At 53.3% G+C, this 26522-nt stretch overlaps 8 protein-coding genes across 8 annotated transcripts; 3 read left to right on the top strand and 5 right to left on the bottom strand.

Moving 5' to 3' along the window:
• Nucleotides 1-1837: 1837 nt before the first annotated feature.
• Nucleotides 1838-3322, bottom strand: Z519_06172 (uncharacterized protein; the record flags this gene model as incomplete). The annotated part of the gene is made up of 1 exon (XM_016763912.1): nucleotides 1838-3322. The coding sequence occupies one exon, from the start codon at nucleotides 3320-3322 to the stop codon at nucleotides 1838-1840; it is 1485 nt and encodes a 494-aa protein (XP_016620236.1).
• Nucleotides 3323-4166: 844 nt separating this feature from the next.
• Z519_06171 (uncharacterized protein) lies at nucleotides 4167-5945 on the top strand (the record flags this gene model as incomplete). The annotated part of the gene is made up of 3 exons (XM_016763911.1): nucleotides 4167-4445; nucleotides 4506-4615; nucleotides 4697-5945. The coding sequence occupies 3 exons, from the start codon at nucleotides 4167-4169 to the stop codon at nucleotides 5943-5945; spliced, it is 1638 nt and encodes a 545-aa protein (XP_016620235.1).
• Nucleotides 5946-9245: 3300 nt separating this feature from the next.
• On the top strand, nucleotides 9246-10133 carry Z519_06170 (uncharacterized protein; the record flags this gene model as incomplete). The annotated part of the gene is made up of 1 exon (XM_016763910.1): nucleotides 9246-10133. The coding sequence occupies one exon, from the start codon at nucleotides 9246-9248 to the stop codon at nucleotides 10131-10133; it is 888 nt and encodes a 295-aa protein (XP_016620234.1).
• Nucleotides 10134-12986: 2853 nt separating this feature from the next.
• Z519_06169 (uncharacterized protein) lies at nucleotides 12987-15039 on the bottom strand (the record flags this gene model as incomplete). The annotated part of the gene is made up of 4 exons (XM_016763909.1): nucleotides 12987-13239; nucleotides 13301-13410; nucleotides 13465-14025; nucleotides 14251-15039. The coding sequence occupies 4 exons, from the start codon at nucleotides 15037-15039 to the stop codon at nucleotides 12987-12989; spliced, it is 1713 nt and encodes a 570-aa protein (XP_016620233.1).
• A 2956-nt stretch (nucleotides 15040-17995) lies between these two features.
• On the bottom strand, nucleotides 17996-19117 carry Z519_06168 (uncharacterized protein; the record flags this gene model as incomplete). The annotated part of the gene is made up of 1 exon (XM_016763908.1): nucleotides 17996-19117. The coding sequence occupies one exon, from the start codon at nucleotides 19115-19117 to the stop codon at nucleotides 17996-17998; it is 1122 nt and encodes a 373-aa protein (XP_016620232.1).
• Nucleotides 19118-20069: 952 nt separating this feature from the next.
• On the top strand, nucleotides 20070-21394 carry Z519_06167 (uncharacterized protein; the record flags this gene model as incomplete). Its single annotated transcript, XM_016763907.1, has 2 exons — nucleotides 20070-20706; nucleotides 20823-21394. 2 exons carry the CDS (start codon nucleotides 20070-20072, stop codon nucleotides 21392-21394), a joined length of 1209 nt encoding a protein of 402 aa, XP_016620231.1.
• Nucleotides 21395-21863: 469 nt separating this feature from the next.
• Z519_06166 (uncharacterized protein) lies at nucleotides 21864-23171 on the bottom strand (the record flags this gene model as incomplete). The annotated part of the gene is made up of 1 exon (XM_016763906.1): nucleotides 21864-23171. One exon carries the CDS (start codon nucleotides 23169-23171, stop codon nucleotides 21864-21866), a length of 1308 nt encoding a protein of 435 aa, XP_016620230.1.
• Nucleotides 23172-24765: 1594 nt separating this feature from the next.
• On the bottom strand, nucleotides 24766-25617 carry Z519_06165 (uncharacterized protein; the record flags this gene model as incomplete). Its single annotated transcript, XM_016763905.1, has 1 exon — nucleotides 24766-25617. One exon carries the CDS (start codon nucleotides 25615-25617, stop codon nucleotides 24766-24768), a length of 852 nt encoding a protein of 283 aa, XP_016620229.1.
• Between the last annotated feature and the right edge of the window lie 905 nt (nucleotides 25618-26522).

Below are 26522 nucleotides of genomic sequence, written 5' to 3'. Positions count from 1 at the left end.
ACGCGCCATGCCCATCGTGCACTGGCCAACTACTCGGCCTTCGACCAAACGTGGCGCCCGTCTAGACCGACTAACTCCCTACACCATCGCCCATCGCCCATCCACCGCGGAGCCCGAGCAGCGACTCTTCCCAGTTGGGTGCCAGTGTGTGCTCACAAGGTCTCAGTGGTGTTGGCAGAGTCGGCCCCCAATCTTGTCGCAGCCCGCCTGCTTGCGCACTTTTTGTCCTGGATCGGTCTCCAGGTTTCCTCTAGCTGATCTTGGTGGGATTTTCTGGGGTTTCGGCACTCCCCATCCGATGTTAAGGCCATTTTAATACGGGATCCTCTTCAAAGAATGAGCCCCTTTCAAATCTTTGCGCCTTGGGTGTTTTAGTTGCCCCTTGGTTGAACCATGTGAGCCGGACTCCGTCGAAGTTATGGAGTGATGAGGATGGGCTGGACAACTAGCCGACTACCGAGTATTGAACTTGTAAATTGCCCGTCTCAGCTGGGCATGCCAAGTTGCTGCCTCTGCAGCGTACTGGGTAGAATCAGTGACAAGCGAATCCGCTGTAACCCGGCTCGGTCTGTGGCCACCCTTTTTGCGCCTGGAGAACTGACCACCGCTGCTTTGAGCTGTCTGGAGAACGGACTCCTCTCCTTGACCTTCTCGTGGGAGGTATTGTTTGTGGTGACATCTCCATCAGTGGGTAAAGGCGCCCTGCATCGCATCGTTCGCACTATTTCTTCGACAAATGCAAGAGGATTAGACGGACCTGGTGCGTCCCGTTCCAATCGCATAATGCATCCACTGACTGGGGCTGTTTCTGGAGGCGTCTTGTAGCATTCGAAGAAAGGCCAAATGCACGATTCCACCACAGCTCGAGTCTCCGCTGGCCTATTGTAGACTAGCTGGTTCCCTTGAGAAGAGGAGGAAGTCAATGCCAATGAGCTTTCCTTGGTAACCGAACGAGCCTCACTAGCATACCTCTGAACGGACGAAAGTGTTCGGTTGGTACGCCCCATGCTAACCCAGCATGAAAGTAGACGCTATCTTCATACCCGTTTCAGCTCGGTCCATCGAAGAAGAAAGGAGCTTCCTCGCTTGGGGTTCCCAAGAAGGAATGGGGATAGGGATGATGAGGATGAATGGCCCACCCTTAGTCTCTTCGCACGCAACCTTGCATTAAGTCTCGGGGTCTCCCATCACGCTGCAAAGTTTGACGTGAAAGCCCACCGCTTCAGCCAGCCGCAATTTACAGTAAAGCCCGATTCTCGCGGGTAGGCCTTCGCTCGCGACGAAGGTGCAAAGCGTGTAGGGGACATAGTCGTTCTTGACTCTTGCCAACCGTCGATCATCACCAGGATGATTTGAGCTTGCGTTCAGATTTGATATTCTTTGGACTCACGCAGAGCCAAGCATCGCCCATCCATTCTCTGGCCCTTCCTCCAGTTGAAATTTTTGACCACCCTGGACGAGTGACCGATTCTGCGTCGCGAGGGATTCGCGAGAAGAGACCAGTCTGCAACGGACAGTGTCTTGTTAACTCAGTGCGAAAAGCATGGATTCTCATCTGCGGTGGCAACTCCCAGCAAGTGTTGGCCTCGTAGCCAACCAGAAATCATCCGCAATGATGGCTGCCCCTGACATTGTGCCGGTCTAGCAATGCCACCTAGGGTGACGAGCGATTCCAGAGAACAAGGACTGAAAGTCTCAATGCTGTGAATAGAGCAATGATCGTCTGGAGACCAGCCATCTCTCGCTGGACTCTAAACGAGACTGTGTGTTTATGGCAAGGGCGTTCGCAACGTCTGACATTGGGTCAGCGCTGTTAGAATCACGTTGTCGCTGACTCTCAGGCACAGTCATGCGTCCAACCTGCCACAGTCCTGACAAGTCGCAACGGAATATAAACTTGGTATGACCACCAAAAGGGCATTGGGTCCTTCAAGCTGAATATATCATCTTCCCAGGAAGCCAGGTGGTTGAAAAACGAAGCCAACTGTCGAATGCAGTCAATGAGGCCGATTCTCAAAATGATCAGGTCGAGCATCGGCTTAAAGCACAAATGGAGTAGATCTTGGCCAAAGCAGTACGTCCCGGATATCTTTGAATCTGGCATGGCCACGTCTGCCTGTAGAGCGTTCTGTGCAACTGCAGGAGCTTGTTTTGTCGCTTGCTTATCAGCATCGCCTTCATTGGCGAGCAAACATTCTAGATAGGCTCGAGTCAATTGCACCGACCCACCCAGGCCGTGGAATAACTGGGCTGCAGCCTGAGCCTGGACAGAAACCTGCACCGGGAGGATGATTTGTGCTACTCCAGATTCTGTTACTTGCTCTTCAACACAGAAGTCAATTCCCAGGTGCGTTGTGAAGTCATGGCCTTGATTGCGGGCGAATGTGTGAACAAACCGTAGCATCGACAGACTGAGCGCAGATTTGGGCTCCAAGAGTTGCTGACAGCCAGGATGTGGTGATCGGCTGGCGGCAAATGCTCTAAGAGAACCTCTGACAATGATAGCAAACGTGTGGTACCTGTCGAGTCCGTCCACGTCTTGTTCCAGCTTCCACGGCATGGTGCTCGTAATGGTCATCTGGGAAACAGTATTGTACGTTTGACTAAGCGTCCTCCGTGGGAGCGCCGTCCGGGTCGAGTGGGCGTGGACTCCATTTTGGCTCAGACTATGAAGCAGATACCTCCGACTTCCACGCGTCTTGTTAAGCACATTGTGTACCTCATCGCGTGATTTGACGTGATGCATTTCGGGGGCGGGTAGTCCTTGACTGGCTGTGTATAAGAGAAATGCTTCTCTTGTTGCAAAATAGGGGATATCGTTCACTCGAAGGGAGAAGCATTGGCACCGGTTGCTTTGCTCAATCACACTCCTGGCTTGTGCTTCAGTGCTTGGATCTGCACTGCTGGTGCAGTTGATCCAAAGTTCAGCATGCTCCTGCGCTATGATCCGAAGTAAGGATGCGATGTACGCCACTTGGCGGCTCTCGTCGGATTTAGGCGGCAAGCGGTAGAAGTGGCTTAATGCATTGGAGAAGCGCACATGGATAGGAAATCCGTCAGGTTCGTAATCAGCACCCACAACTGTATGACCAGTCCTATGAAACGCCCTAGCCAGTCTCAGTCCGTGGGGGGAGTTCACACCAGTGATGAAAATCGTCCTCGATTTGAACCCTGGCACTCTCTTCAGACGCTGGTGGACAGATCTCCACGGGGAGATCGATATACACAGGAGATTGACGACCAGAAGCAACGTCGACAGTGGAATGCAAGCAGCGGCCACGAAGGCAACGAGAATGTACTGGACGGATATTGTCAATGGCATGACCGAGGATTGTTGAAGCGAGTGATCGACGGCATTGAGATGAGAAGACTATTAAAGAATGTTAATAGTTGGGCTTTAGAGTTGATGAGCCGGATCGACGTTAGGCACATCGGATACGCAATGATCGACTCACAGCGGGATCTTGTAGCCATGTCGCTGATTGGAAGAACGTGTTTTGGTGCCACAGGGCAAGGACGACATCGGGCTGAGAAGCAGTGAGATCATGAAGGAGAGGTGTCGAGAGGTGTTTTGGGTCATGGGGTCGTCTGACAACGTGGATTATTCTGATCCAATCGAGCTTTGTAGGGCAACTATGGGCAGCTATGGTGACCACAGTAGGTATTCAATCGGAGAATGTTTTGGTCAGACAGCAAGCATTATCGTCCTCCACTTGCGTACGAGGGCAACACAGGCGAATTCTGTACTTGTTAGGTACTGGTAGGGGCGCCACCCAGACAGCTTTAACTGGACGGACCCTCCTGCCGACGAGATTAAGCTCGCCCGATGTCCAATGGCTGGGCCCCCCTCGCCATCTCGGCCTGGACCCGCCAGCCCGTGCCAGCTGAAAAAACACAAGTTATAACATGTGCCACTGTGTTGACAGCGTGATGGGTGCAAGCATCATCATACTCCCTCATGCCGCATTGGAAATTCCTTCACCTGTCTCAATCCTCCTTCCACTCTTTTGTACCTCGCTAATATCGGCATTTTCGTCCCCTATACCTCCACTATTGAAGCCCCGTGCATCTTGATATCGTGCTTTGCGTTAAACAACGGTCCACGCTGCCCTAGTGCTGTCTAAGCGCGCTTCTATGGTCTGAGGCGACAATAGCGCGTCGCAATCATGGCTCACCAAGGTCAAGCAGCGGGTTACTACAATCAGACCATGGGAGGCGCCCCATATCAAGAGCAGAATTATCAGCCATATCCTCCACCTTCGAATGCTCCGCAACAGCTGTATCCACCCCTTCAACAGCCACACCAACATCAAGAACCCAAGTACGCGATTGCACCTCCCCTTTATGGTGAGAACTTTGTCCCTCCTCAAGACGACAAACAGACCTTCCAGGAGACGTTCAAGATCCCAAAACCCAAGTTCCATGATGTGTGGGCCGGATTGCTGGTAAGCACCCCAAAACCCCTGGCGGCTGCCCGGCCGCGAACCTGTGCTCACAAGTTATAGCTCATTGCAACCTTCTGTGGATTTGTCGCCGTCTCAGGACTCACTTTGTACCGCTATTCCAAATATCATGGCTTCAACGGAGGAGGAATCTACGGGGCGTCGAACGATTTGTAAGTCCCCAATGTCTTTGGAAGACCGATTCGGACTCGAAAAGGGTTGTTCTCTGCCGACGTGCTAACAGGCCTCTGCAGCTCCCTGGACACCAATACCCTTATCCTCTTCGCCTTCATCCTATGCGTCGGCCTCGTCTTCTCCTGGGCCTACTTCCTCGCCGCTCGCGCCTTCACAAAACAATTTGTCTGGCTGACTGGCATCCTCAATTGTGCCTTGGCAATCGGCACTGCCGTCTACTATCTTTACCGGCATCTGTGGGGAGCAGGCATTGTTTTTGCCATCTTCGCCCTCTTCGCCGTCATTTTCTTCATCAGCTGGATCCCACGCATACCCTTCGCGGTCGTGATGCTACAACAAACAATGGACGTTGCCAGAATGAGGCGAGTGCATGTATTCTGGATCAGCTTCATCGGCGGAATGGCTAGCGTGGCATTTGCTGCCTGGTTCTCCGCGACCCTCGTTGCGATTTACACGTCTTACATGCCTGGAAATTCCAGCAGCGCGGCCAATCCATCCTGCCCACAGGCGGGCTGCTCGAGCGGCAAGGTGATTGGACTCGTGGTGTTCGTGACATTTGCGGGTTTTTGGATTACAGAGTGGATCAAGAACACTATTCACACCACCAATGCGGGTGTGTATGGTTCGTGGTATTTTTGTGCTGGTAAACCAGGTGGAATTCCGCGAGGGGCAACCACTGGGGCCTTGAGGCGGGCAACAACCTACTCCTTTGGCTCCATCTCCTTCGGCAGCCTTATTGTTGCACTCATTAATATGCTCCGTCAAGCATGCAGTATTGCTCAACGGCAAGAAGCCTCGGATGGTAACATCGTCGGGACTATCATGTTTTGCATTCTTGGCTGCTTCATCAGCATTCTCGATTGGCTTGTTCAATTCATCAACAGGTACGCATTCTCTCACATCGCCCTTTACGGAAAGGCATACATCCCGGCGGCCAAAGACACGTGGAAAATGATGAAAGACCGAGGCGTTGATGCCTTGGTCAACGACTGCCTCGTGGGGCCTGTCCTCACCATGGGAAGCGTTTTCGTGGCATACGTCTCGGCATTGCTGGCATATTTGTATCTCGAATATACTCATCCGGCATACAACGAAGGGCGGACCTTCACACCAGTCATCATGGCGTTTGCTTTCCTCATCGGTTTGCAGATCTGCCAGACTTTTACGACCCCCATCGGATCTGGGGTGGACACCATTTTCGTGGCCATGGCTTGGGATCCCCACGTCGCCATGACAGATCATCCAGAATTCTGGGAGCGCCTCGTGCACGTCTATCCTCGGGTCCAACAAGTCCTAACTGGCGTCTGAAGGCGGTCCTTTCGGGTATGTGGAAACTTGTTGCGGTCATGCATGGTTTGGTCCACAGTGTATACTTGTGTCGCCCCGTGGCCTGGTCCGTTGACAGATCATCTTACTTCTAAGCCTGAAATGCAAATATTCCTTCAACAATAGGACACGCTCCAATCTCCCAGGCACTTTCGCGGCAAAGCTTGTTGCCATTGAGTGCTTCATTCTCAGCAGTGTTTGTCAGATTTCGACAGGATTGAATAGGCTGGGGTCCTCCCTCCTCCCACGGGTAAGCCAGGCCGACAGCGTCGAGAGTTGATTTCCTTCAATTCCCCATCGCGGAGATTCCCTTCTGCAACCGGTTGGATCCACGTACTCGCACGACGGTAACGGCAATTTCGCATTTCCCGGTCCCCATTGACACGTAATTGCGGTTCACATACTCAATTACTCAGAATGACTGAAGAGCTTCCGGGCGCTGTCCAGACTTGATGTCTTGCAATAAAATTGGGCCTGCACATGCAGCCCCAGTAGAGCACACGGGGCGGAACGACTTCGAAATTGTTTGCTATTCGGTCATGGCTCGCAAATCTGCGAAGTACTTACCAGCAATATCAATCAACCATATTCGGGGCCAGCCAGCCATGTTCAGGAGGCGCAGTGCTCGCACCGGAGACTGATTTGCCAGCTGCAGTGGCCGAATATCTGTGTAACACAATTTATTGGTCCGCCTAGTGCATTGCTGCCTTACCGTCCACATGTCAAGAAATAATCCGCAAAGCACCAAAGATGGGAAATTAGAGCGGCCACTCGGCTTTCGAGACTCCAGCGGTTATCCCAGTTGGGTGTGCGTCTCATTGGTCTCATCTCCCACGTTTCAGCAACCGAATGTGAGCCTAGATGACGAGCCACGGCCAACGAAACGTGGCGCAGTCTAATAGGAAGACGTCATGGAACAATATTGGCCTTCGTCGTGGTTGCTGCTTTGGAAATGTGGGTTGACTGATTGATCCGCCTGGAGTGATGTTGGTACTGCGCCACTGCTCGCCTGCTTTGGATGAGGAGAAAACTTGTCCAAAATGCCCTCTTGAAGACCATGCGAGTGTCGCGCATTGCCACCCACAGGTCCCAAACGTCAACACGTCATTCAAGAGTCCACATGTCTCTCGCCCCGCGTCCCAGTGCTCGGGGAAGCGTGAAATCAGCGTAGAACAGTGATAGCCATCTCTCCTGTTCCTGGTTGTCATTTGTCGCATCTCGGAGCAATCAACTGAAGGCGGACATTGCGATTAAAGCCAGACCAAAGGGCAACCAAAATCCCCAGCACTCGTACCTTGCACGCGTGCTGCATCTCTTGCATGTTCTGCATGGTCCGACGGCGCTGATCTTCTTTTCAGCTTACCTGTGCACGGGCTCGTCGCGACAAGAAACTCAGCACGGAGAAGCCGCGCCGATCAATGCGAGTAAGTGAGATGGCGAAAAGGCTTCAGACACCAGCAGTTGGATGACATTACTAGCACCCAACCGGATCTCCGCCAGTCGCATTACGTATCATGCCCAGTGAAAAGCAGGATGCGGACGTAGCCATGGCTATATTTAGATGGTAATCGCCGTCCCACACAGCATCGTCGAGTCGAATGCTCAGAGGCTGTCGATTCACGGTTTGCTGCGTTGATTCCCAATCGGTACGTACAAGTGATTAGAGAAACACAAGATCTCGAGAGGAACGGCCAAGGTTTTGGAATCTCGATAGCAAGAATGATTCACAACGCAGATGCTCCATTTTAGCCGTGCAAGCCGATCAGATCAGCCACAGCCACACCATGGTGGCGTTTTTGCCAAACCTGCAACTAAACGGAACCGGGAGGAGTTGTGCTGGTGTAATGCTGTAATGTCAGCAGGGGGGCCAGCCCTTTTCTGCATGCTCGGATAGGATATCGTAACGTCGTCCCAACCTTGTGCAACTGCACAACCCATTTTTTTTGCTCTGCTTGACCGCGTCCGCTGACGTCTTGGAATTTATGGGGTGCGGGAGTTTTATGTAGCCGATGGCTTGGGGGTCATGCGGCGCTTTATATGTTTCGTAAGGGGGGCCGGCTGACGGCACCGAGAAGAGCTCAGCAGCTGCCAACTGCGCCTCGGAGACGGTAGCAAAAGCTAGCCCCTAAGCTGGAACGAGCAAGCGAGGGCATCCAACGTTATCCATGGACCATAAGATCTGGGTTCTCATCTAAGGCGAACCACCCAAACGCTTCTCAAAACTTGTCCATCTCTTGCGATTGGCATAGGGAGCAGTCGGACGCGCTTTTCAAGGCCAGTTTTTCCTGCCTGCGAGGAGGTACCGACTTGCCCGTTTCTAGGGTCTTTTGCGGCACCCAATCGCACCGCCGCGTCGTAAGGGCGGAGGGCCGTTGCCTCTGGTGGTTTTCTTTGTCTCCCGACCAGACCCAAACAGTCCATTGCCGGCGCCGTGGCGAACCCAAGTGCCCAAGTGGGTATGGTCGGGTCGAGGCAAGGGGACTTGAAGGACAGCGAGAGGCAATGGTGGCTTCTGGCGAGGCGTGGAACTTTGGGGTACATGCCTCGTACTTAGTGACGGGAAGGCCTTGGGGCCCTATCCATGAACGGATGTCACTCGCGCGTCCGCGGTGAGCGGGAACTTTTGCTGGTATGTTTTGCTGATGATGATTCCTTTGCCCCCATACGGAGTCCCTACGGAGCTTACCAGCTGCCCAATCATGTGAGTCATCAATGGGGACAAGACTCAAGAGTGTTCCTTCTTTACTCACAAGTCATGTGGGTTCCCAAAAAACCCAAAAATGGGGATTTCACACAACCTTTTGACACACCCTTGCGCACACGCACACACCCTGGTCCCCAGGCTCCCACGTCAGTCACCTCAGAAATCAGGCATGCACTTCCCGTCTGATGGTCAGCTGTATGGTGAGGGAGCTACTGCCACTGCTGCTAGTGCTATAAAGCGCAGGTTCCGCTAGCAGCTCTGGCTACCGTCCTCTGATCTGGCCCGATGTGGCGCATGATTCGCTGCTTGAACCTGCTTCTGGGAACAGCTCATCGCGCGGCTATCTCGAGGGCGAATACTTATTAACCCGGTGAGGCATAACCCTTCGGAAACATCATGTTGCACAGCCTTGCAGGCACCAGAGCGTCTCGTCAAACCATTCCCCTTCTCCATACTATATCTCTGGGCGACCCAAGGTACTTCTTTTCCGTGCCATGTCGGTCGCTTGAACTGTCCTCGCTCCTCCCTCAACATCGTTGCCATCTCCATCTCCTATCCAACCCCCGGTCATTGTCATCATGATCATGAGAGATAACTATCCGGTCTCGCCTCCAAGCGACTACGATACAACATACACATCGATATCCACCACTGCCACCCCCGACCCGAAGAAAGCGCACATCATCATCATGGCAGACGAAATCGTGCCTTCGCTGCCCGACCCATCCGTCAAGCTCCAAGGAGCTTTTCGCCGCACCAGGTCACCCCCTCGCAACGAACAAGGTCAGATGTACTGCGACCACATCAACTGTCGTGGCAAGAACATGACCTTTAAGCGAGTGTGTGAATGGAACAAGCACATGGACAGACATGAAAGACCTTACAAGTGTCGTGAGGCCGGCTGCGAACTCAACCCCGGATTCACCTACTCAGGCGGGCTCCTGAGGCACCAGAGGGAGGTTCACAAGATGCACCTATCTACCAAGCAGCCACTGTTCTGCCCCTTTCCCAACTGCAACCGAAGCTCAGGCACCGGCTTCACCAGGAAAGAAAATCTCGAGGAGCACAAGCGGCGGAGACATTTGGAGGAGTTGTCAGACCACGGCCCGCACGAAGCGACCTCGCAAGCTGCTGCCGGAACGGCGGCGACCTCGACAATCGCCCAAGAACCCGCACCCAAGCGACGAAGGATCTCGACGGCAACAGAAGGACAGGGGCAGGGGCAGGGGCAGGGGCAGGGGCAGCAACATCTCGGCAGCGACGTGGTGGCACCCAACATTGACAACATTGTCGGAAGCGCCGAGAGCCAGTTGATCCAGCATCTCAGAGAAGAGCTGCGACAGAAGGAGGAATTTATTCGCCGCCAAGCGGCCGAGATTCACCGCCTGCAGAATCTGTTGCGCAGTTTGCCACCACAGGCGATATATCATATGCAAAACCGGATGCCTGGCAGTGGCGTGGGATGAATTCTCAGGGGGGAGAATTCGGCGTTTTGGAACCCGGGAACGACAACTTGCAAGGACATGTGGGAGGATGGAATTGCGCTCTTTTGAAAGATACCATAGTCACGGTCACGCACACGCACGGAAGTCATTTTGTACTTTACTTACTACTCCTCGTCACTGTTAGAGCTTATACCATCTCGCTATCTACTCTACTCTCTTGGGGAAGGTAGAGATGACAGACAGTACCTCCTCCGCTAATGATGAATGAATGAATGAATGAAAATCCCCTCTACTCTGTTTGCTGCGTGCTTATTTGCTTGCTGGACGGCACGGGCAAAGGTCGGTTGGTCGGGATCTAGTCCGGAATACATCAAAGCACCTAGCGAGCTAGGTACCAACAGCGTGAGTCAACGTGGTAGGTAGATACCTAGATAGGTAGATACCTTTTGTGCTGGCTACCTGGGCTGGCTGACGTCGAGTCGTCGTGCAAAGTGAGTCGTCGCGAGGCAGACACACGATGCAGATGCCAAGGCGAAGGCGAATGCGGATGCAAGGGCCAAGCCCAAGGCAAACGTGTACCCCGTGACGCCAGGCAGCAGCGCTTGCATGTCCCGCCTCTCCGTCTTGCCGGTTTTCTGTGTTTGTCCGCTTTTGCTTGTTTGTTCGACTTTCCGGCTTGGCTTGTTTGCTTGCTTGTTCTGCCTTCCGACCTTTTTTCTTTTCGGGTTTCGCTTGGCTTGCTTGTTTAACTTTTTTCTCCTTGGTTCTATTCTTCGGGTTTTCTGTTTTGTCTTCTGCCACGCTTTTCGCTTCGCTTGGACCCTCTTTTTTTATTACCCAGGTAGGAAATTTGCATCCATGCACACTGCAAGTCGCCATTCTCGCCTTCGCCTCAGCTTTGCTTCCCTGCTTGTTGTCTTGGTTACTTGCTTGGCTATTTGCACCTTGGCGTGCAAGTGAGTTGCTGCCGTCGGATGGGCTTGCGCTCTTCGGCGATCGTACGATAGCAGGATGTGGGACTTCGTATGGATATTGGGTATGGTATTCCAACCAACGCATTCCCATCTCATTCAGCTTCGCTGGGGTCGAGTCGAGACGAGTCGAGGCCTGTCCAAGCCCATGACATGCTATATGCATACCTTCTTAGGTACATACATACATCCTAGGCACCGAGTAGACCTGCCCGTCGTCTATTGATCAATCCATCCTTCCATCTGTACCGTGGTATCACCTCTACCCTGCTAATCTTGTGACTTCGCACCATCTTTCCGTTCTTTACCTCTTGCCTATCCGTATCTACCCACAATCAGTCCTTAGCGTGCGCATACCTTTCGCCTGCTCGTCCATCTGGTTACGGATGTACTCGTACGTTGCCCTGCGCGGCTGCCTGGCTGGGCTGCTTTTTGCATGGTATTTAGGAGGTATCTATCCAGGTATAGGACAGGATCTCTTCCGCCAACTCATCGCCGCCAGCCCTCATCTATCTACAAGTACAAGTATCCGTCTCAATTCGCCCACTAGCGAGACGGCGACAGCGGATCGATTCTCCCCTCTCGTCAACATTAGAAGTATTTTCACCAGCCACCTCTTGCTAGAAGGATACACCCTGCGCCAGCTAGCGAGCATGGCCACGCGGAAACTGCCACACGGCGCAGAGATGGGAAAAGACATTTATGTGTATGGACGTGGGACCTCCGAGGAGAAGACATAACAAGGACAATTCCCTACAAGTTCTGGTAGATTTCCGTGGACAGAGCTCCAATCGCGGGCTCGCCGGCTCGGAAGACAAACGGCAGGGCTAGTATAAACAAGGACTAGAATCTCCGTTCCACAAGGTACGACTCGACGACTCGACAGCACGACCAATTTTACCGCGTACTTTAGCGTAGTAATTTCACGTGACGCGGCTGGGGATGTCACTGGCTGGATAGCCAAGACATGTAAAGACTGTCACGCTGGTCTTTTGGTCGAAGGCCTCGGACTAAACACCGATAACCCCTGTGTAATTTATCAGACCGTATACCAAGTATAGTCAGACAGGTGTTCGAAGACCTTGTACCAAGGACTTTGTACAAATACTTGTAGAATCTATCATGTCCTCCATTGAGTCAGAGGGAAGTCCTTGGCAGGTCACCTGACCACATCTTGTCTCGTCGTTGTTGCTGTGAAAGGAACAGCTCCACCTTCGTTTCTGTTTTGCAAACCCTCAGTCCATCATTTTGGTTTTCCAACCCATCATTTTCTCGTTCCGTCGTGCCATCCATTATCTCGTCGTGTTCCAAACCCTCTTTTTGGGGGAATTCCGTGTTTCAGTCTGGCATGTCTCATGATAACCATCATTCGGTCAGTCGTATGATATCCCCATAAGGCCTTGCCTCTTGAACCCTTTGTTGCCCGGTTTAATTTTCCTTTACTTGTGTCCAACCCTACCAAGACATCGCCGTTCCACTTTTCGGGCCATCAATCACAGCGCCATTCCCTTTCTGGGGCTGTCACGCCGTTCTCTGTCCTACCTCGTCATACCCCGGTCCCGGTTTGGTCGTGGTCTTTGGCTTGGCCTTGTCTTGCCTTTTGATATGAGGCACCACACAGCCCCCAGACCTTGTTGTCTTGGAGGAAAAGGAGGGTCTGCAAGAGGAGAGCTGGACCTGGGGAAGGAATGCCTTTCGACTGCAACGCTGCTCGACGCCGCCAACCGGCATCACCGTGAGGACGGCTGGAGAGCCCACTTCGCTCCCAAGACATCAGTCGACCTTCGAATCGAGATCGGCCGCGTCGGCCGTGGTGGCGGGCTACAGAGCTCAAGTCTTTCTTTAAACTTGCGTTTCGGACACGTGTGAGCCAAGGCAAATCTCTCCACCCAGGTCCGTATGGTCATCCCAATTCGTGAATTCGAATCCTGCCTACCACCTCGGGAAAGGTGACCAGGAAGCGACTTCCCACGCTCCAGTTGTCGTAGATGGTCACATGCTCGATGAATTTCTGGGTCAGGACTGTGGTTCCCATCAATACGTCTTGTTCAACAGCCGAGTCTAGACCGTGAGGCCAATTCACGCCCCATTCTGCCTGGATCAGAGGCGTGAGCCAATCTCGCAGCTTGTTGATTGCAGCGTCCCGAACTGGAGGTCTAAGATCCACATCAGCTTTGATCTCCCCAATGAGGCACAAATCATGGAGGAGATGCATACAGTGGTATTGTCTCAATCGCGCCGATGTGGGGAACCATGCATTGTGCAGGTGTCGGTTTCATCATATCAGGAAGTTTCTGATAATTTTCCAGGGTAGGTACCAACAGCCACTGTACGAATTATGTCAGTACCTCTTCAGAACCGGATTTGGACTTGCACCTCACCCTCATCATGTGCGTGAGCAAATAAGCCGAAGCCAGGCGTACGAAGATATCGGTATCAAAACTTCGAGAGACTTCACATGCCCACGAGGCGCAGTCGAATTTATCTGTCGCCCTACGAGGGCGGAAGAACAAGTCGACAGCCACCTTTTCTGTGGCGCCCAAGACATCCGAAATCGGAACACCGTTTTCAAGCATTCGCCGCGCGCCGTGCACGTAATCGGTGTACGTGCGGCTCATGGGTGAGTCATCGGGGATCACCAAGGGCAGGACAAGATGTCGAGGGACTCGGAGTCTTGTGACTTGGTCCTCTTGTGCCACACACAGATCCCATTCGTTCAATCTTGGTTGGCCGGATGGAAAATTCGTGATCAACTCGACGTACGGGGTAGCGGGCGAGGAAGCCACTGTCAATCCACTCATGGGGAGGTCCGTGGTGATCAGAGGGTATCGGGATGACTGTCTCGAGAGCCCGGCCAACGGCGATGGCGAATCTGATGAAACTGTTTCTGCCTGCTCTGTCTTGGGGTTCCCTTCGGAGAAACGTCGAGAGCTTGCGTTCAACTGTTTGCGAGTGTCGATCATTAGACCAATGTCTCATTCAGAGTCCAAATACACGGAAATGGCAGGCAATAGTAAAGAAAAGGTAGGGATTAGGGTCAAAGACTGCAGTATTCTGTCCTTCCCCCCAACCATGATTGTGGTGTCCAAATAAAAAAAAATAATAAAAAGAAAAAATCCCATTTCTTGTCCATGGCGCGAGAACGGTGGATGGCGGCGTCGACTCACCTGAGGGCGGTCCTCCACACGATTGCTCTGCGATCGTAGATGCAGTACCGGATGCCACAAGGCGCGCTCGGCAACGCTGGGGAGAATTGTGCCAACATCGGCACTCTCCCAAAGGTTCTTGGCTTCAGAGGTCCAGAGAGGGAGACCAAATCTGTCTTCAGATCGCAGTGCTAATAAGTGGCGCAAGATGGCTTCTCCTTCTGGAGGGGAGGCATTCCTCAACGAGGAAAGCAAAGTGGCGATGGGACTGGACAATTCGGGAGCCTTGCCCTTTGCCGAATCGGAAGTGACCGATCCCAAACTGGAGGTATCAGCTGGACTCTTACCGGCGTCGACCAGGGAGTCAGATCCGTCTACGTGGGACGACATGGGGTCGTCGACGTCGTCATCCTCGGGAGCACGGTTCGAGTACTGATGTAGAGCATTTGTGATTTCCTGATTTGATGCGCCGCTTCGGATGAAGTCGAACATGGCCTCGAGGCGCGACGTAGGGCCCTCGCGGATGCCATCGAGTAAGTTGTTCAAGGCGTCCTGATAAGTCCTCGACTCGTCCAAAGTGCGCTGCAGGGCGGCCCTCCGTCTCATATCCAGAGAGAGGTCGATGACGCACTCGGTGCCTAGGGTTTCACACAGATGGCAGGGCGGCGGGCTGCCGGTGCATTTGGTTTTGCGTTTCTTGCATGCTTCACACGCGGCTGAGATGCGAGCACTGGGTGTCTTCTTCCGGGAGGTTTTGGAGGGAGTTTCTTTGGCCGGCTTGATGGGCCGCGCATTAGGTGGTGAAGGCATCTGTCTCTGACTGTCTCTGACTCTGGCCCACTCACTCACTCACTCTCACTCACACACACTCTCTCTCTCTCCCCCTAGACGGCGAATTGCATCTTCTCGTTCTCTAAGTGCAGGTTCTGGTCCCCATGGCGCAGGGTTTGGGGGACGGCGGAGGGGGAGAATCAGTCTCGTCGGCTTTGGTTTTTCGAATGCCAGGCTTCAGCGGGAAGCCTTGCGATGAGATGATGGGGAATTTCCTGGGGGGTTTTGAGATTGTCGATGACGAGATGGGGGATTGGAATTTTAGATAGCTTCACTGTGCAACAAAGGGAAAGAAACCAAGGAGGGGTGGTGGTCTTGGGCCAGCCCTTTTTTTTCCCTCCTCCTGCAGATCGGTCTTATTATTATGGGGGGAATAGTCCCGAGTGAGATGGGAGAGCGAATCGTAAGTGGCCAGTGACCAGTGGCCAGTGGCCAACAACCAGCAGGGCCAGTGAGGGAGAAATCTCGCCCAGGGACGACCAAGACGAGCCAAAGGCCAGGAAAGGCTCGTCAGGTGATCAGCGTGGGCAATGATGGGAACTGTACATCCGGCTACGATGATTGGCTTGGGGGATGTCGGCGAAGAGTGGCCATGTTCGGTTTTTGGAGTGGATAGGGATGGGCATCAGCGGGGGGCGGAACCAATCTTCATGGTCAACCAGAATCCTGACCTGACGTGCACAGACAAAGACGAAGCTGGGGCGAGACAAGCAGCGAGAAAAAAGCGAGACTGGGAGGCGAGTGCGCAGTAACCAGGGTTCTCGACAAGGGGTAGGAGAGAGTATGCAAGCATGCTTTTGGCCGCACTACTCGGTACAAGTGCAAGGACTCTTCCTCGCCCAAGTTGCGAAGCGTAATGCCCAACGATGCCACAATGCCACAATGCCCGAATGGCACTATGTGTCACATGCATGGTTAGATGGAAAGAAGACGAGGTACTCGGTGCGCCAAAGAGGACCCGGCTGATACAGTAGTCTGGGAGGATGGGAGGATGGGAAGGTGTGCCGAGGGCTATTTAGCCTTCTCTACTTGTTACTCGGTACTTGACTTGTGTCCACTCTTCCCTCCCCTGCGCTTTTGGCTCGGTTCTTTCCTTCAGAGACAGCCCACCAACCAAATAGATGGCTAAGATGGCTAGCTATTGCAGCTAATTCTCACCATTGCGGCGATCGCTTCTTGCTCCTTTCCTTTTCTTCTTCGATACGACACAATGCCACCTGGCGAGCAGCTTAGCTTCGGGCGACAATCAGACGCAGCCGAGCACAGCCACTAGCGTCCTTAGCGCCGCCAGCTTCCACCACTAGCGCTTTCAGCGTCTCCACTTCTTGACTCGTTTGCTCAAACCACGATCCTGGGCGCCGGAAAAGGTCCCCATGATTGACAGCTAGTGATTGGCCAATCTTTTTTCGCCATCGAGCCCGGAAAAAACTTCCAGGCGTTCGCACCATACTGGGTATGTCGAAAGCGGTACTGGGTACCTACCTAGGTACGTAATACCTGGCTTGTACAGTAGCTAACAGAGCATGAAGTGGGGACGGGAATGAGTGGATGGCTATGAAACGAGTCTTCAGCGGCAGCACGGCAGGCCGTAATGACGCCGAAGTCGCCAACCAGGCAGGAAGGAAGGAAGGGAGGATGGATGGATAGATTGATGCTTGGTGAAGAAGTGGTGAAGAATCCTTCTTCCCTGCCTACTCCCTTACCCTCCTCTTGTCTACTCTCCTCTGCCCTGCCAAAAAAAAAAAAAAAAGGAAAAGGAAGTTGATCTCCAAGGGCAACAACAATACTAGGTCGTATGAGGTAGTATGATCGGAAGAAAAAACCAAATTTGTAAAGGATTTTTAAGATCTAGCCTGTCATTGACCACATACTTGTACATTATTTTTCTTGTTCCCTATCTAAGTAGGTAGACAGGAGTTTAATTGCCTTGGTTACCCTTTAGACCTTTTATCCAGCTTGGTGTCCCTTTGGAACTTTCTTCCGCTGGTGGTTGCCGCCCTTTCCCCCCATTTCCCGGCAACCTTGATACGCAACCCCGGCACCAGGCTGTACATACCAAGCAGGTACATTTACTGGGTACTCTTGTCTGATATCATGTCATACTTTCGATCACCTGATGACTGATGATTGATGACGTACGAGAAATGTTCGCATTGTCGTTGTTAAACGGCCTATTACCTACAATGATGGCAAGTGCATATATACCTATAGATGTCTAGATAGGTAGGTACAACTGCCTATGAGTACGTTGATTGGGCGGGGTGTCTTCTCAGAGTGGCCGAGCCTTGCGAGTCTATGGCCTACCTTCCGTTCACTTGCATTACATCATACCACCATACATGGCTATGAGAAGGAGAAGGACGATGAGAACGAGGACCGGGACCGGGACCGGAGACGGAGACTTCTCTTGAACTTATGTTCTTGACACGGGCATGTGAGATGGAAAGGACGAGATGAAGAAAGGGGAGGCAGAAAGGCAAAAAGAAAGGGGGCGGGAAAGGGGGAATGACCTGAATACCTTGTACGCAAAGACCAAGGACAGCCTGACGGGTTCGATTCGTATATGATCGTCATATGCAGACAGGTTCAGATTGAGATTTAGATCCAGATCCAGATCCCAGAATTAGGTTCACATTCCCATTCACATTCGGTAAAAACTGGCAGACTTGTTTGCCCCCTCTCCCAACCCCTCAAATATGCGCCGGTTTGTGCCTTTCGTCCTCATAGCTTGCTTGCTCACTCGCTGGCTCGCTTGCTGGCCGATATACATCTCGAAGGACTGACTGTGATCCACCCCTCGCCTTGCTAATACAGCCCCATTTAAAAGATAATATAATATGGCCAGTCCTGGGGAAGAAGGGAAAGGAAAGCAAGGGCGTTGGGAGTCTTGCTTGGGGTGGTCTGGCCTTTCTTTCCCATCACATACATCTCGGCCCTACCCCTGTCCCGGAGAACCCTGCTCTATCCGCCGCCGTCGCCAGATGCCCGATGCCGGATCCTCATAGCACCACCGCTCCTTCAAAAGGGAGCCAATGCCCTGCTCCAATGTCTGGCGCATGGCTTCCACCTTGACGTCGTCCATCTGCAACTCGCAAAGCTGGCCGTGGGCCGTGGTCAAGAACACCACGCTGTGCGCGATCAGCGTCCACGACGTCTCGCACTCGTTCCACGGGTCGTGGATGTCCAGAGCCCCGCCGGCAGCCTCAATCTCGTCGCGGAACCACGTGCTCTCTGGTTCCGGGCACAACTTGACGAACAGGCGCCGCAGCCGCTTCATCTTGCGCACGCACTTCAGCACTTCGTCCACATGGTTGTAAAAGGGAAAGATGGCCACAAAGTCGAAACTCAACAGGTTCGCGAATAGGCTGTCCCCGGGCCCTGAAGAATTAAAGTGCAGCGCCGTCAGGAGGGACGGGGTCCGCCGCAGAAAGAATTCGTAGGTGGTGTATGCCAGGAGGCTGGAGCCCTCGTTGACGACCATGTTCTGCCAGGGTCGCGCAACTAGAAAATTGGGTAGGTCGTCGTAGTCGATCCGCATCCGGGCGGCTTCGGGCGTCTGGTCGAGCTGCAGGATCTGGAACGCCATGTCAAAGGCCCAGGCATCACTGCTCCATAAGGATATCCTGGCCAGTTCGGCGAACACCTCGGGGGCGGCGATAATGCTGAGGCGGGTTGCGGGAACTTCGTTGAGCAAGCGCGCCCACCATGCCGGGTGGACGTGGTTGTAATGGCCCGGGACGTGGGCAACAACGCTGACGACATGCTGAGAGAGGTCATGGCTCTTGAGAAAAGAGAGAAAGTCGCTGAGCAGGAGGGGATGGAGCACGGCGTGCTTGAAGAGGACGGGGAGGGTCAGAGCACGGAGGAAGCGACATGTCAAGGTCAAGTTCTTCAGGGCAGATGCCTTGATAATGGTCAACTCGATGCCCGCCTCGGACTCAAAGGGAGTCAGGGCTGATTTGGGCTTCTGCAGGATTTCATCATCAAATGGGCTGGGCGTGTCGAGGAACGAGATGATGCGGCTGAGGATCTCATTAGGGTGTTCGATGAGCTTCATTTGGACTGTGAGATGGAGTTAGCTCGTGTCCCTTGGGCCCACGGCTAGGGGTGATAAGAGAGAGGTCGTTGATGTCCGCGCTTCAAGGGCGATGGCAATATCCGGGGCCAACTGTTCGATGCAACGAGAAGCACTTCAGGTCACTGAGCATCCCAATCGAGACGGTCAGCTTGACAATCAAATCGATCGATGGCGAAGGGCGATGTTGACTGAAGGTGGTTGCGGTGATAACACCCAAGGGCAGGCATCGGACTCTGCTGCTGGTGCCTACCGAGCTACATACCAAGACGCCGTGGTGCTGCCTCGCCTCGCTGCCTTGGTTGTGGTAACTCCGGGCTGAATCAATTGGGTGGACGGGTAGACGGGCTGAGGAAGTGAAACATCGAGGCAGACAGCGTCCATTGATAGACCGATCACGTGAACCCTGACCTATTTATGTAATCCACTCATGTCATGGTCGTCGTTTCCCCGCAAACACCAACTTCCATCTACAGGTACATACCAAACCCCTTTAATTACCCCTCTTCCTCGCCTCCCCTCCTCACCTTGGTGGCATAGGAAGAGGGAAGAAAAAAGAACAGGAAAAACCCATTTGCCAATTGCGGGGCAATAACGTTGTGGAGATGGATCATACTGACTGGTTCCTGGTTATACACTTGGCTGGCTAGCCAGTTATTGGGTAGGATGTTGTTCACCTATTGAATCATCGGCCATTTCTCTCTTTTTTTCCCCTTCCTCCCCGCTCTGCTTTGCGGTCTACCCTATACTGCAACTCTCTTATTCATGCTCTGAGGCAAACAAACACAGATACTGGCCCATAAATAAAACAGGTTTGTTAGTCTTGTGCCTGAGAACATAGTTTCTATCTACATCACCGACAGCCGCTTGGAGAACGACCCGTCCCTACGTCCCCCCTCCACCTCCCTAGACCCCCATACCGAGTACGATCAACATGTCGTGCCCTCTGCACCGCAACCCGCCCTTCCGCGCCGAGCACCTGGGCTCCCTCCTGCGCACCGACAAGCTGCTTGAGACGCGGCACGCGTGGGAAGCGGGCAAGGCGTCGGCGACGGCGCTGCAGGAGGTTGAGGACGGCGACATCAAGGACATCGTGGCCCTGCAGCTGGAGCTGGGCTTCCACGCCCTGACCGACGGCGAGTACCGCCGCCACATGTTCTGGGGCTCCTTCTGGCCGGGGCTCGAGGGCATGACCGAGATCGAGCACCCAGACCCGGACCTCTTCAGAATGTACATCCCCGACATCGCGGCTTTCACCGAGGAGGGCTACAAGCCCGGCGAGACCGTCCTGTGCACGGGAAAGATCAGGCACAAGGGCAGCACCTACACCGCCCAGTTCGACTTCCTCAAGAGCCTCGTCCCGCAATCCCGCTGGAAGGACCTCAAACTCACCCTTGCTGCCCCCAATTGGTACCATCTGCGGTACAAGCAGGGCAAGGCGTATCCCGCCGACGTGTACAAGAACGACGATGAGTACTTTGCCGACATTGCCAAGGCGTATCAGGAGGAACTGAGGATCTTGTACGAGCACGGGTTGAGGAATGTGCAGTTTGATGACCCAAATTTGGCTTGTAAGTGGGCTCGTTCTACCAAAGTTCTTCTTCTATGGTCGCCATCGCCCAAACGTACTAGGTACATATCCGAATCTAAACTGACAATTTCTCCTCTCTCTTCTCCCCCGAACCAGACTTCTGCTCCGAAGCCATGATCGCAGGTTGGGAAAAGGATCCTCTGAACACCTACTCCACCGACGAACTCCTCGCCAAGTACATCGACCTGTACAACGCATGCATCTCTCAAATCCCGTCCGACATGCACGTCGGCGTCCACCTGTGCCGGGGCAACTTTGTCAACTCGCGCCACTTCTCCGAGGGTGGCTACGACCGCATCGCCACCCTGCTGTTCCAGAAGCTCAACATGCACACCTACTACCTCGAATACGATACCCCGCGGGCCGGCAGCTTTGAGCCGCTCCAGCACCTGCCCAAGAACAAAAACGTCATCCTCGGCGTGGTCACGAGCAAGTTCCCCAAGATGGAGGACGAGGACGAGATGGTCAAGCGCGTCAAGGAGGCCGCGGGCTGGATGTGCAAGGGGACAGGCGAGACTGAGAAGGAAGCACTCAACAGGTGCGGCGTGAGTCCGCAGTGCGGGTTTGCCAGCCATTCTAGCGGCAACGCCGTCAAGAGACCCGATATGGTGGAGAAGTTGAAGCTGGTGAGGAGGATTGCCGATCGCATTTGGCCTGGGGAGCCGTGATCGGCTACTCCCAAGTTAGATGGATTGGGTCGGGGAGAGAATTTGTGTCGATGGGGAACGTCCAAGGTCATCGAGCATAGCGCCTGTCGTCGAAAATGGGCATGGGCACGGAGTTGGGCTTCAACAGCCCAAAATCTAGGATACAATCAAAAGTCAAGAATCTCCTTGATTGTGCATTTCTCTCTGGCAGCCTTTCGCAGGCGTGGGGGGTCATGCTAGGTCCTGCTTTCAATCTTCGTCTGTGTAGCGCATAATGACCACTGAGTGCCCGTTCCGTGCTCCGACCAAGATGTTGAAACCGAAGCGAACGGAGGATAATGGATCAGATGCATGTAACAACCATTGTCCCTCTTCCGATCCAGCGACATCTTCTGCCAGCAAAATACCTCTCCTTTCTCTTGTGGACGCCTAGGCCGATAGAGTTCTGGGTTGTGTACCGGAAATCGGGCTAGGACTCAACAGGGTGCCTTCATTGTGTCTTCATTCCCATGGCTAGGAGCACGGCCCTTGCTATCGGCACATGATGCGCTGCTGGTGAAGAGCTCGCAGTACGTAAGGCCCAACGCAGGAGTATCTCGTCGTCCGCGGCAACAATCTTGGCGCATGTGGCGGGGTTTCTCAGGAGTTGCAGCATTATGCGGCACTGAAGGTGTACCGGTAAAGTAGGCTGCTGACAAGCCAAGTGGAGCAAGCTTAAGGGTAGAGCTTGACCCGCCCTCCCGATTGTGTCATTTAGGTTAACCAGCACGCGCAGGGCTTTCACGTTACCCTCTTGAATAGCATTCGCCATGCCGTCGCACATTGCTTGAAACGATGGAACTCCCTGGTCGCCGAGACCTTCAGGTCGTATGCCTTGGATCAACAGCCGAAGTAATTTCATGTTTGTGTCCGTCCATGGTTTGCGGAGCACAATGTTATCTGGGATGACGTATACCGCGAATATACTCTTTGTCGTCCAAGTGGGAAGAAGATGGTGGCTGGTCCATGGTCGTTGGATGGCCCAGTCAGGTGAAGTTTCGATAAATGAATTGAGATATTCATTTGAAGTCTCGGATGATGCCGTCTGATCTTGTTGCCCGTTTGGTAGCATGGCTGCCTCGAGACTGAAATACTTTTCCATGCTGGATTGGTCGTCAAGTGCCGGGAGAATGGAATCGAAATCGGGTAGTACGATGCCGTTCCCGAAAGACTCCTGGTTGTCAGTTCTTTCTGCTATCGTTTCTTCTTTGGCACGGTCAATTTTTTCTTTTTGACGGTGCCATAGCCTAAGCATGGTCAATCTGGCTAGAGCTGGCATGCAAGATTGAAGGAGGTCCAACGTGCACCATCTAGTCCTCAGAATGTCTTCTTGTAGACGCCTCTGGTTGTCACACCCAATCACCCTGAATGCAGCTGGCAAGAAATGGCGAGTCTCGACATAACTCGATGAGTCTACCTCAAAATAGGCGAACAAAACGAGTGCAGAATAGATTGAGCGTCTGGAGAGAGCTCGGGCGAGATGTGGCGACGCCCTAGGGAGATTCAGTTCCAAGCAATCGAAGAAGATCTGCTCAATGATTTCGACCGGCAATAACTCGAGAGCTGATGCCTCCTTCGGAGTTTCGATTTCTGCGGTGAGCTGTTTGTGTATGATGCTCGATTGTAGGGTTCGATCTTTGCGCGAAGGCTTGAGCTCATTGAATTGTTTCATAGGTCGTCCGCGTCCATTCCGCATGCCATTCCGGCGGTCTGTGGTTGCGCGTCTCTCCAACCGTGGTCGTTTTGCAGGCATCAACATGTCGATTCAGTGAGGCAAATTGCAAACTCATTCGTTGGGTAGCTAAAATTCTCACCGAGTCCATCTGACCTTCCAATCATCGACCAGGATCATTCAAATATTGGGCAAAGGACGGGACATAGTGAGATCAAGAAACCAACAATCGGAATGAGAAGGGAGATGGGAGTGAAGACGTGAAGTCACGAATCAAAGCGCACATTTGGCGATGTCATTAGATTTTCTGACATATCTTGGCAGGCTTGGCAAGAAATTGCCCGCTAAATGGGCCCTACGTGCAGAATAAATTAATGTCATTACAAATATCTTTACCCCCCTTTGCCCCTTCGAGAGGCTGGTCATACTATTGCAAACACTCACTCCAGACGATTTCACTTTGTTCCATAGCAAATCTAATCTTCCTTCTAGCAACCGCTGCTCGTAAATATATCCAGTGTCCAAGCTGTTGCATCATCTTGACAATGGGCGGGTCTGACGGATTGGTGAAACTTCCCCCGCCTCGCCAGGCGCGTCGACGAAAGACTTGGGATCTTGCACCCCTACCGGAACTGAGATGACTGTGTGCCTGGGCAATGGCAGACAGAGCGCGGGTGGATTGCAGCGTTGAAGCGCGTGTCAATCACCTCTCATCTCTCGGGCAAAAAACAACCGACACGACGAAGCTCTAGGTTCGTCAAGTACGCGGATTGACACAGCCCTGAAGCGAACACAAAAAGTAATGTCGTGCCAATGTGCCACGTAGGGACTTTTGTCTGCATGGTCCATTTGTCGGGCAATACTTCAGCTTCCCCAACTTCTGTGTGACTTTTGTCGCGGCGCCGGGCGCAGCAACAAACAGCAACAAGTCGAGAATGTCGAACTAGATTCTATAGCTAGGACGCAGCGCCTCATCACGTATTTGTCTCTGCCGCCAACGCCAGGCAGTTGTGCCGCAAAGAACGTTGTGGGGTGGGGGCCCTACCTGTCCAACATCATTTTTCACGGCACCACAATTCTCGCCCCCAGAAAGACTCGTCAGGCTGGACACACTGACAACCCCAAGACGCAAGGCGCACTCTGTTTGTAGAGTGATTCGCAGGACATGCCCAGTCTAGGCTCCCGTGGAACAAGAAGGGAATTGTGGACAATGAAGAACACTTTCTAAAGCGGACGAAATGGATATTTGCCTGTTCGAGCCTCAGGAAGATTGCTCTCTCCACCGGAATAGGCAAACGTGCTGGCAGAAGTGGACCAGGCGATATATCAGTACTACCTCGTTGGTATATCGTCAGATTTGCCACCTACGGCGGATCTGGGCTGCATGTCATGCTGTCCCGCTGTCCCCTTGATTCGTCCCAAGGCAAGTCTTTACACATCACACGACCACAGCGAGACTTCCAAAAAACCAAAGTTCCCCATCTTCCTGGTACCTAATAATTCATTATTCAGCCCGGAAAGACCAGCCGTTCGGGCCGAGCGTGTTCTTGGGAACAAAGCTCGTAAACTCGTTGATGGTGCGTCATCATCATCTGGCTCCCATTGCTCAAGGTCACATCATATCGTCGACAAAACGTCTGCAAATTGCTTGTCCAAAAGTCCCACGAATATCCCGTCCGTCTTATTCATAGCCCTTCCGTCTTTCATGACTGTGTCTTCGCTCGTCATGGCCACCATGACTATGTCCCGACCGCTGCGTGTCTCTGTCTCGACTCTGACTCCTCGATCGACTATTGCTACTTCTTCTGTGGTATTCCCTCTCCCAGCGTTCCTGCTCTCGATCTCTCTTTTCTTCTCTCCACTTCCTGTGCTTTCCATAATCTTTGCCACCGACCCATCCCACCAATGCGCCACCGACAGTACCTAGCCCGGGGAACAGAAGGTCGCCTAGTAGTCCGCCGCCAGCGGCACCGATGAATCCGTCGGCGTTTGTAGATCGTGAATTGTCTGATATGCGACGGGGTCGGTCCTTGTGCTTTCTTCTGTTGGGCTCAGGATCTGAGGAATACCCGGACCCCGGCAGGTCGCTGTGTGATGGCCTGTGGTGAGGTCGATGACGAGGTGGTCCGTAAGGCTGGTGTTGATAGGCTTGAGGCACGTATGGACCAGGAGGATATGGAGATAGTTGCTGCCCGGGACTGGCCTGGAAGTTGGGCTGATTGAGGGAGTACGTCGGCTGGCTTGGGGGGGGAGGTCGGTGCTGCCCGGACGTCGCAGGGATGGGTACAAAATGAACTTTCGGTTCGTTGTTGAGGGGTTGGTAGGGAGGGGGATGCGAAGTGGGAGGAGCAGCATATGGAGATGGCGGTTGAACGCCAAACTGTGGACTCAGGTGGCCTGGTTGAGTGGGTTGGTAACTGAATCCATGCTGTGAGGAGTGCGATCTCTGAGGCTGTGGAGGTACATGAGAGCTATAGTTCTGTTGTTCCAGCGGGGGCCTGGGGCCTGCTGTAAAGTATTCTGCTGCTGCCATCGTGGGGAATTCGTGAGTTGTTTTCCCAGTAGACACGAGTATGGTGGGAAAATCAGGTTGAAGAAGGACGAGTCGATAAGCAGGCTTATAACAAGAATAGGAACCACATGCTGCGGAACGTCGATCCGCCACAAGAGGCAACAACGTCGACAAGAGTATTCGAAGACCGCCTAGCAAGGCTAAATACCGGCCCATGGAATGTTCGAAATGATGGTGGTCGAAGGCACCAAGTCACAAGCGCCAGTCATGCGCCCACCAAGGCAATTGATCTGAGGGATCCAGGCGAAGCGGGGAGACTCGCATACTGACTCTTTTGTTTCCCTGATCAATTTCTGCAAGTCCATCGGGTGGTCCTGGTCGAATGATGAACATGATTCGCGGGCTGCCGGCCTCGTTTGAGTGTGTGTGGCGCAAGCCGGGCGATGCCTGAGAGCACTTTGTGTTGCTCAAAGGTCCCTCGTGTTCGTGTGTGGTCGATCTCCCCAAAGAGACGGGACGCCCAATTCTGGGGGAGCCCAGCGCTCTTGCCAATAGCCTCTCAGCCCGTTGAATCAGTTGATTGTCGCTTAGCATTTGCCTCTGCTGATGCCAGGCACTGTGCGTATCCGATCGAGTTGGAGTGGAAAAGGCTCCTAATTAGCAATCGACCCTGCGACGTCATCAGGACAGCCGCCAAGAACGCCAAGCCGCCAACCCCTTCGCCTCTTGTTGGTACTGCCAGTGTTCATTGCGCATCATGCAGGAGCCCCTTACATAGAGACAGAGTACGGAGCGAGGGCGGCACGGAGTACATCTGGCGAGCTGGCTATTCCGTATACTCGTTGGCGTGACTCTGTCCTCCGCAGGATCTGGCGAGCCTGGTCAGGGAGTTGGGAAGATATTGACCAAACCACCACAGTCCAAGA

Source organism: Cladophialophora bantiana (genome assembly GCF_000835475.1).
Source record: "Cladophialophora bantiana CBS 173.52 unplaced genomic scaffold supercont1.8, whole genome shotgun sequence".
Lineage (NCBI taxonomy): Eukaryota > Fungi > Ascomycota > Eurotiomycetes > Chaetothyriales > Herpotrichiellaceae > Cladophialophora > Cladophialophora bantiana.
This window is presented reverse-complemented; position numbering and strand designations above follow the sequence as displayed.